This window comes from Centrocercus urophasianus, unplaced genomic scaffold, assembly GCF_019232065.1.
Source record: "Centrocercus urophasianus isolate 14NV4802_14NV808 unplaced genomic scaffold, USGS_Curo_1.0 seq_19, whole genome shotgun sequence".
Taxonomy (NCBI): Eukaryota; Metazoa; Chordata; class Aves; order Galliformes; family Phasianidae; genus Centrocercus; species Centrocercus urophasianus.
In genome coordinates, this window is record NW_024884744.1 from 8,252,941 (window position 1) to 8,262,851 (window position 9,911).

The window sequence follows — 9,911 nt, forward strand, 5'->3', positions numbered from 1 at the left end:
ATTCTGGCAGGTAACTCTCATAATCTGAATTCAGTAACTAGGAGATGAACAACTATGTATGTTTTAAGGTTTCCAAGGCTTCAGCAGAAGTCATTCCATGTTTTCAGGTTCTGGCTACCTACAGACAGGTTGGTATGGCTCTGGTCAGTGATCAGAGTGATCAGTCTGATCTATCTGAGTAATGGGAATAGATGGGGTGCCAGAAAAGGGTAGGCAGTGATAAAGAGGGAGGGACAGAGGGAGGGAAAGAACTGTGACTCTATAGGACTCAGTCTGCAAAAACTGGCGTAACGAGGAAGATCACCTTTCCCAAGCTGCAGTACTCTAAGCTGAAAAATCAGCTTTGAAATGCTGACAATTAGTCAAGCTTTAGTCATTTTGGTAATTTTTTTATTAAGTGTTCAGTTTCTCAAACTGCAAAAGGCACGCCAGCAATTCCCTCCTGGACCAACTCCTCTCCCATTGCTTGGAAACTTGTTGCACTTGAACTTTCAGTTTCATCGGGATCTTCTGATGGAGGTATTTATTTTCAGATACTCCTAATTGGTTAATTTTTGTCACAACTTAAAGCTGATACATTAGCAACCAAATGACATTTGTAACTCTTAGGAGAGGGGCAGACAAAGTTTGAATCATAGAATATCTTGAGTTGCAAGGGACCCCACAGGGATCATTGACTCCAACTCATCTTTATATATATGTATGAAGATGAACTTGATTCCTATATTCAGGTTATGTGAAATGAACTGGCTTCACAATAAGCTCAGCCCTCAGTGATTCTTAAGAACCAAACAAAGTTGTGGATAGGGTTTCTGACTCATTATTTAGCTAGGAGAATACTGAGTTAAAAAGATGCTTCTCCACTGCTGATAACTCAGCAGGGAGGTGTCACTGCCTATAGCAGAGGAGCTGAAACTAGATGATCTTAAATGTGCCCTTCCAATCCAAACCATTCTGTGATTCCATGATCCTAACTCCAAATGTGTTACTTGAGGAGAAATGAGTGACTGCTGTGACCAAGTGGATATAATTCTGGTGGTGCTTTACACAGAGTCTACCATCCTTTCTGTATCACTGTGGGAGTAGAGTCCCATTCTTGCATGAAGCTCTTTTTCCATTATTAACTGAATTTCTTCTGTCATACTCTTGTCTCTGCTTGGGGGTTTCTACTGTCTCCAATGGTCAGTGCTCTCTGTATTGTGACTTAGCTGCAACACACTGCAGAGCTGTTGACTAATTTGTTGTTCCACCTTCTCTCCTGGAGCACACAGAGGAAGCAGGTTTAATCGGTTGGCTTCCTCTTGCAACAGAAGGGTTACCTGGAGGCACAGAACCCCTGAGATGTGCACAGTGTGGCTGTTCTATTAACTAGTACAAACTTTGGGACTGGATATGACACAACCTAAAATGCAAAGTTTCCTTTGTTTTGGTGCCATGTTGCTGCAGCCTGTGCTTTGAAAGGAAAGTCACTTCCCCAGGGTCATTAAGATTGGCTACGGGAAGCTTCATTCTCAGAAAAGCAAGTCTGCTTCTAGCTGTAATTCTATTCATAGGGATGATGTTCACAGCATGAAACTGGCCAGTGAATAAATTTGGACAGTGAATACCAAGTGTGGTATCTACTGGAGGTGTATGGAGCTTCACGTGTTCTCTTCTGGCAACTCTCCCATCTACAGCTGGCAAAAACTTATGGCAACATATATACCTTGTGGTTTGGGTGGACCCCGGTGATCATACTGAATGGATTTCAAGCAGTGAAGGATGGCATGACGACACACCCTGAAGATGTTGCTGGGAGAATGGTATCTCCTTTCCTCAAAGCAATGGCCAAAGGAAAAGGTGAGATTTTTCTTCACAAGGATAAATAATGCAGAGTAATGTTGACTTTGCAAACACTTCTGCCTCAGCCTTGTCAAACCCTCTACCCTCCCATTCAGAATGCTCTTCCAATGGATGCTGCCCAAATCCCCTATCAGCCCTCATGCATCGCCTGCTATTCGTCGTGATACCTTTTATCCTGAGCTTTCCCAAGCCTGGGAAACACTCCAAATCAGGTTATTTCTAGGTGACTTTTTTCTCTGTGTTCAAGATGTGTGCAATCCTAGCTCAGGACTCAGCAATCTCTCTCTCTTCATGGAATAATCTATCCTGCTGCAAGGGATTTTGCTGCACGTTCCATGGACACACAGCATCCTGGTAGGTTTGGCAACTACGTGTAATACATGTGGCTGCCAAACACCTTCCATGTAGTTTGGATATATTGGGCTATGATTTGTGATTACTGAAATTTGACCACAGTGTGTTCCCTGATTTACTCCATATACTTTTATCACAGTGTGTTCTCTGATTTACTCCATATATTTCACAACATACTATTTTTAAGTGAATCGTTTGTGTCTATGGTAAATGTTAATATGCCAGGGAATGCTCTCAGGTATTTTACTGGCAAGTGGTCGCTCGTGGAAGCAGCAGAGACGCTTTGGTATAATGACTCTACGCAACCTGGGAATGGGGAAAAAAGGCCTGGAGTACCAAGTGCAAGAGGAGGCTGCTCACCTGGTGGAGCTCTTTAGGAACCTGAAAGGTATCTATCTGCTGTGAAATTATACACTTTTCAGTCCTGGATCCATACCTTCAGCATGAAAGCTTACCCTCTTTCTAGGGCCAGAGTGGGTACAGAAAGGGATATCCAAACTCACTGAAGCCTGAAGAGCAGACTCAGTCTGTTATTACAAGTGGGAATTTCTTAAAAAACTCTTTCTAAACTTACTGAAGTAGCAAACTTCTGAAATCCCTCTTCCTTGGGTTTATCATTTATATATCATTTACTGAATGAACAATAACGTGGTGTCATTGAATTACGTGGCAAAGTCAATCATGACTTTTCCACAGTAGGTAGCTAAAGAGTATTGCAGAGATGAGTCCTTTTTCTAAATCCCGACGATGCCAAGTGCCATGACATAAATTGGGGATTTTAGTGTCTGTCTGGCTAAATGACTATTGGCAATAGACGCAAAAGTAGGAGGTGAGAGGGGAACTTCAGCAGATGATTTGGCTCAGTGTAGCATCCAAGCCAGGATCACTTCCATCCAAAACATTTTTGACAGATGTCTGTCTCATATCTTTAAAAAAAATCATCAGAAATAACTACAGTTTCAGATGTGGAGAGTATATAAACATTTTGTTCGCAGTTTCTATCCATCTGTTCTGCCTCTTTAGCTTTCCCTAGCACAGGAAGGGCTATGAGATTGTTTTAGAGCTATGCTCCAAGACTATGTATTATTTTTGTGAATTCACCGTTATGCCACATCTGTCCCCATTCATGCCCCAGCTCAGTAAATGGAGAATTTTATGCAATCTCTATTATTTTCTTGTTCTGTTTATGTAAGGAACAGCTGAAGAAAACACTGAAAGTGAACTCTAGTTACTGTGTTTGCAGGAAGACCTATGGACCCTTCTTTTCCTCTTTTCCATTCTATTTCAAATGTAATCTGTGCTGTGGTTTTTGGATATCACTTTTCTGATGAGGACAAAACCTTCCACGAGCTGATCAGTGCCACAGAGAAGATATTTAGTTTTGCAGGCAGCTTCATTTATCAGGTGCGTAAATAACGGGTTGTTTTTTTCTGAAGTAGGTCAGAAATGAAAGGGCAGTTACAAAAACAGGTCTTCAGTACATGAAGAACTTTTTGCAACAGCACAAAAACAATACACATGTTCTCTGACAGTCCCAAGATTCAAGTTTTGTCTGAGATTTTTTGTTAGGTAGCCCCCATAAGATACAATGAAGGCCAACTTTGCATCCAAATTTTCTCCATGAGTTACATTTTGATGTTTGCATCAGTGAATAAACTGGGTAATGGGGATTTTCAATGGCATGACAAATTCCACTGATATTTGAGTTTTGTAGGAAAAAGGAAACCAAAATGTTGATGAGGTAGTAAACCTTCAACAAATCTATCATGTGATAGTAATGCTATTCAGGTCACCTGTAGTAAAGCTGCTATTTAAGCAGATAGAAGGAACGTCTCTTTAGTCCTGCCTCAGTAATACGGAAGGCTTCAGACAAGGTTCAAGATACTCTCTAAAACTGCACAGTGCAAAGACAAACTATAAACTGTGTCAGGAAGTAATGAGACAGATGTCTGCTACAAGCTTATAACATTAGTGTAATTAATTAGGGAAAAGAGACTGATGTAAACTAACAGATAACAGGATGAAAAAGGCAAATGGGACCCTTGAGTGTTTCCAGCAATACCTTCCCTTAGATCCAGAGAAGTGTCTTACTGGGTTCTGGTGTGTAACCACTGCTGGTGTGTCACTCCTGCAGCTGTATGAAATCCTCCCCTGGCTGATGTGCCGTCTCCCCGGTCCTCATAAGAGAGTGTTGTCTTGCTATGATGTCCTGAGTTCTTTTTCAAGGATGGAGGTCAGAAGACATGTGGAGAGAGGGGCACCAGATGAACCGCGGGATTTCATTGACTTTTATCTGGCTGAGATAGAGAAAGTAAGTGTTCATTCTGCCTGGTCGCACCGTGATGAAGTACGTAGGGCCAAACAGACAAGGAAATCAGCCATTCTGAAGCCTTATTGTAGTCTGCTGTATTTCATAGGCTTGTTTACACAAACAATGCCATAATAAGCCTGCTTCTCTTCCTCCCTGCCCAGGTTATTCATTTCTCTAGCAGGAAGTGTCCCATGAGCTAAAGAAGCTCTGTTAAGGACACAGTGTTTTCTGATTCAAACTTTGTCATTTTGGAATATCTTTTGAAGCTAAGAAGCAACTTGAGGTACCTAAAAAATATCTCCTGGAGGTGATGATGTATGTGTAGCTACTACCTCTGGTCATCATCTTTCAGCTAGTCAGGCTGCCATGTTCTCAGTGTTGGCACATGGGCTCGGGAAGAAGGTCAGACATCCTTTTTACAATAGATATGAGTGTCTCCTACAAGATTTACTAAAATAAACACTTAGAGGCAAAGATGCATCTTTTCACCTGAATTTTCTCTAATGGTTTTCTCTTTTACTCATTATAAGAAAAAATACTTGGATACCTTTTTTCCACCACTTGACATCTATCCTAAACTGAGAGAGGACACGATCGTCATCATCTCTTGTTAAGATTCTTTTGTTCAGATGCTTTATTCTTTCTTATTTACTGCCCTGTTTGATATCTTACTGTTGAGACCAAGGCACAGAGAGTGACACATTGTGGGCCACATGTTTAGAAATCCACTCTGGACAAACTGTAAAAGCTGCTGCTACTTTTTGCATAGAATCCTAGAATTGTTAAGTTTGAAAAAGACCTCTAAGATCACCAAGTCCAACCATCCATGTATTGCCCAATATTGCCCAATAAACCTCATCCCTTAGTCAACAGGCGTAAGCCTGCCTGTTTCTTTTCCCTTCTACAATGAAATAATATTTCATCTCATGAAAAAGAGCAATGCAGACTTACAATGTACATTTGAGAAATGGTTCATTTCTTAGTACCTCATAGTCAAAAACTGTAACTCTGAATATTCTTTGTGCATGTTTCTCAGCTGCTTCTCAGGCAGAAGACATGAAGGATGATCTAACTTTTATGGTTTAACTTCAACTTTTTATCATAATCTACAGTCTAAAGATGAGGACAAGCCCAAGTATGATGAAGACAACTTGGTGCATGTTATAAATGATCTTTTCCTCGGTGGATCAGAGACCTCAAGCACAACCTTGTACTGGGGACTGCTCTATATGGTAGTTTATCCAGATATCCAAGGTGAGAGAGATTTTTCTGTGAGATACTGTGAGTACAACTACTGTTAATGGTGGAATGTGAAGAGTTGAATGCACAAAAGCCATTAGATGAGCTTGGCTCTGACCCTCTGAGAACACTAAAGCCAACTTGCTAAAATTACAGCAGCAGAAGAAAACAGAGCCCTGTCCTCTGAGCTGACCAAACCAGGTGGCTGAATGGTTCTCTTCCATTTCTGGCACAGCACAGTGCTAAGCACACCAATACTCCTAACATGCCACCGGATTCCACGATCTCTTACTGGCCAAACTAGTTGGTCAAACCTTGGCAAGTTTTAAAGGGCTGCCAGCTGCCCTGAGGAAGGCTTGTGGTTCTGACAGAGTCAGCTGCCTCTTCCTGTAGGGTTAGACTGATTTTAGTGGTGTTTGTTCAGCATTGCCATACTTGGATCGACTCTGCTTAACTCCTCTCAGGCACTGAGAGTATCCGAGATGTTTATGTACATTTTGAAAGAAAGATTTAGATTTTGAGAAAAAGGAAACCAAGCAATCCCTACATACCTTCAAAATCTGAAGCTGAGTGACACGTCCTACACTAACCAAGGATGCAGAGAGGAAACATCAGAGCTGGGATAAGTGTGATCCTTGGTTATGATTCTGGGCCACACAGTTTTTGTTGTTTTGTTTTTCTCTTGAGTTTTAGTTTCATATATTAAATTGAGATATTGTATGTTAAAGACTTCATATACTATGCTGAGACACTGAATGTTCCTATTTCTCTAAGAAAAAGAAAGCAATTGAAACATTTGGTGCATTTTTCCCATCTCAAATGGTGAATATTTCTCCATAGAGAAAGTGCAGAAGGAGCTGGATGCTGTTTTGGATCCCTCCCAGACCATCTGCTATGAGCACCGGAAAAAGCTGCCCTATACGAATGCTGTGATCCATGAGATCCAGCGCTTCAGCAACATTGTCTTTGTAGGTCTGCCCAGGGTGTGTGTGAGGAACACAACATTGCTGGGTTACCCTGTCAAAAAGGTATGGATATTTCAATTTAACATCACCTCTTCTGCCTATAAGCTGTTCTCCACATAACCCAGGAGTATGGCCCCTGGTTACCTGCTGTGGGTTACCACTAGAAGTGTCATTAAAACTAGCAGTAGCAGTGGTCACCATAATGCCGTTGTACCAAAATCAATACTATTAATTCCCATTGACATGGCTGCAGGGCTGGAACTGATAATTCCCAATAGAAAATGACTAACAGCTCCCATTTTCTAGGAGGATAATCCTCTAACCACGTGATATCCGCTCACTGAAAAGAAATGGCAGTGAGGCAGTAGTAACTGATAGGTGAAGTGAGTCAACAGAACCGTATCAGTTGTTTCTTCCTTGCAGGGCACCATCGTTATTCCAAACATAGCGTCTGTTCTCTATGATCCCGAGCAATGGGAGACACCTCGACAGTTCAACCCTGACCATTTCCTGGATAAAGAAGGAAGCTTTGTAAATCGAGATGCCTTCTTACCGTTCTCGGTAGGTAAGTACACCAGCACTTTGAGTGGCCCCAGTAGATTAGACGAAGGATACAGAAGAGTGAGTATTGCTTCAGACAGCACCGTATATCTCCACTATTTGCTGCTTTTAAAGGATAGTACTGACTCGTTATCTGCTGACAATTCTGTGCTGTCAGGCCCCACAGTGCTCTTAGGACACTGCAGTGGGAATGCCACTTGAACTTCCTAGGTTTGCAGCATGTTGCAATCATCCATTGGTGCTGATTTTTTTTTCCTGCATTATTCTTCAGATGTATTTTTTCCCTGATAAGCAATGTGTCTCCTGTGTGCTGGAATTCCTTGCAATCCCTTCCAAAGGAACAAGCTGAAAGAAAAAACAGAAATTCATCCTCATATACAAAGTTTCTAGTTACAGAACCAAAAATCCAGTTGCAAAATAAGGGAAGCAAGATAAAAGCACAGTTTGGAATCACATTCAGCAGTTAAGTTCTTACTCTGACAGTCTGGTTCTAGTATCTCTGCTGACATAGCAAGGTAGTCACTTAAGTGCCTTTCCAGGAGTGGTTTCTTAGTGCAAATGGAATAGCTGGCTTTTGTTTTTCCTCTATTTGTCTGCTAATCTGGAAATGTGAATGTATTGTTCACTTGTTTACTTTATATGTTTTCTGTGCCATTCATACCCGCTGGTTCCAGGAAGGAACACTTGTCAATTAACTGTAGGCCTCTTGCTTTGCCTGCACATGACCAAGTTTTGTTCAGTTGCAAACGCCATTGCTAGGCAATTTTGACCCACTGACTTTAAGTCACTAAGAAAGCATGTACAAACTACTGGCAGATTCTTTGGGACTGGCCATGAAGCTCAAAATGTCCTATAAGAGGAAAGTCATTTTCAGCCACATTGAGAAAGAAATGACGGTGATACCTCAGGGCTTTTTGTTTGATGATGCATTTCGTTCCTGACACTGGAAGGGAACTTTTTGAGAAAGCATTCAGGAAGTTTTAGTTCTGTGGCTTTCAGGAACCTGGCCCCGAACAAAACAGTTCCCTTTGCTTACGGCAAGAATGAAAAAAGTGACTGTCAAATAAGTTCCTAGATCTCACTGTCCTTGCCTTCTTCCTCCCGCAGGGCACCGGGTGTGTCTGGGGGAGCATCTGGCAAGGACTGAGCTCTTCATTTTCTTCGCCAACCTGCTACGGGCATTCACCTTCCGGCTCCCTGAGGGAGTGACGACCATCAACACGGAGCCCATTTTTGGGGGCACGCTGCAGCCCCACCCCTACAAGGTTTGTGCCATCCCACGCTAGGCTGCGGCCATCACGGACCACCTGCACCTCAGTGAACTTCCTCTCAGACATATAAATGTTCTTTGATCAACCAGTATATTGACATTAGTCTATCACAGCACTATTCAGGAAGTGGAGACAAGCCAAGATCCAGACCACCAGTACTTCTGGTATGGTCCTTGTGAAGGTCCCAGGCATTCTTGCAAGGATCTATTATTTTTTTTCCCTTTTGGAGAGCATCCGAAGAAAGACACCATGGCTCCCAGTTGTGAAGATTGCATTCTGTGCCTGCCTGTCCTAGCCAAGGAGGATTGCCATGGAGCTCACTATTGAGCAAATGTCAGTGTGACTAAACAGAAGACCTCAGCAAGAGCTGAGCAGGCATCATTTCTATGAGTAGTCTGACCTCAAGGCATTTGACTCTGGAAAGTGCACATTTAAAGGCCTACTTTGGTTTTACTATCATGAGACACTTTAATTTGTTGGCAGGTTGGAAATAAAAGAAAATAAAATGGGAACACATTGGAATATGAGTGCATTAATGTCTGAGTTTGAGGTAAGCATCTCCCATGGATAAGACAAAAAGAGTCAGTGTGAATTCAAGTGAAATTTCACGATTACTAACAGTATGAATGTGCAACTCAGCAGTGTGATCATTGTTATAATGTACTGCCAGTTTGTTTTGTCATTTTTAAAAATTTGTTTTTTATGATGTAGAATAATGCTGACTTTATCTGGGTTACTAAAAGGTTGGGACCTTCAGCTCTGTAATCAGACCTTCGCTCATTGAATGAACACAGTAACTGGCAGTAGAAGACCTTCATCAACCCTGCTTGGAAGAGGCATTAATTGCAGGGCGAGATACTCGCTTTGCCAGTGGATTTCACTGCTAACTGTTCATAGCAGAGGAACGCAGAGGTTTTGGAAGACAACATCTGGAGCCTTTCTAAACACGCAGATGTTTCCCATCTTTCTGCGCCCTTCTGTTCATTATAACCTGTACTGCACTTCCAGTCCTCCATTCAATCTCATTGCAATCTCTCCCTCACAAGTTTCAGTTCCTGCTCCCATTCACTCCTTATCCACATAAACTCTATTTCAGGATTTGCCTTCTCTTTTGGTTTCCCACCACTTACATACCCTTTCATCACACCAAGGTTCTGTGCCCTCTTACACTTTTCTGCACAAGTATTATCGACACATCAGTGATGAGCTGAAAACCACAACCAGTGAGTTATAGGTGGCATTTGGAAGATATCCTTTTTCCTTCTTTGTGGTTCTACACCATAAAAAGGACACCATAGTAACTACAGAGGCACTGATGGTAGCTCAGAGTAAGAAAATATAAATGAAGATTTGATGCAGGAATTCTGA

At 41.9% G+C, this 9,911-nt stretch overlaps 1 protein-coding gene across 1 annotated transcript; it reads left to right on the forward strand.

Moving 5' to 3' along the window:
- The first annotated feature begins 348 nt into the window (after nt 1-348).
- Nucleotides 349-8,558, forward strand: LOC122161338 (cytochrome P450 2J2-like). The gene is made up of 9 exons (XM_042820709.1): nt 349-519; nt 1,677-1,839; nt 2,435-2,584; nt 3,440-3,600; nt 4,331-4,507; nt 5,620-5,761; nt 6,587-6,774; nt 7,135-7,276; nt 8,380-8,558. The coding sequence occupies exons 1-9, from the start codon at nt 349-351 to the stop codon at nt 8,556-8,558; spliced, it is 1,473 nt and encodes a 490-aa protein (XP_042676643.1).
- The last annotated feature ends 1,353 nt before the right edge of the window (nt 8,559-9,911 follow it).

Excerpts from the sequence above, each read along its gene's own strand:
- LOC122161338 (XM_042820709.1), top strand. The coding sequence starts at position 349 with ATGCTGACAATTAGTCAAGCTTTAGTCATTTTGGTAATTTTTTTATTA. Across the intron at positions 520-1,676 it reads ATCGGGATCTTCTGATGGAG|CTGGCAAAAACTTATGGCAA; the intron begins GTATTTATTTTC and ends TCCCATCTACAG. Across the intron at positions 3,601-4,330 it reads CAGGCAGCTTCATTTATCAG|CTGTATGAAATCCTCCCCTG; the intron begins GTGCGTAAATAA and ends TCACTCCTGCAG.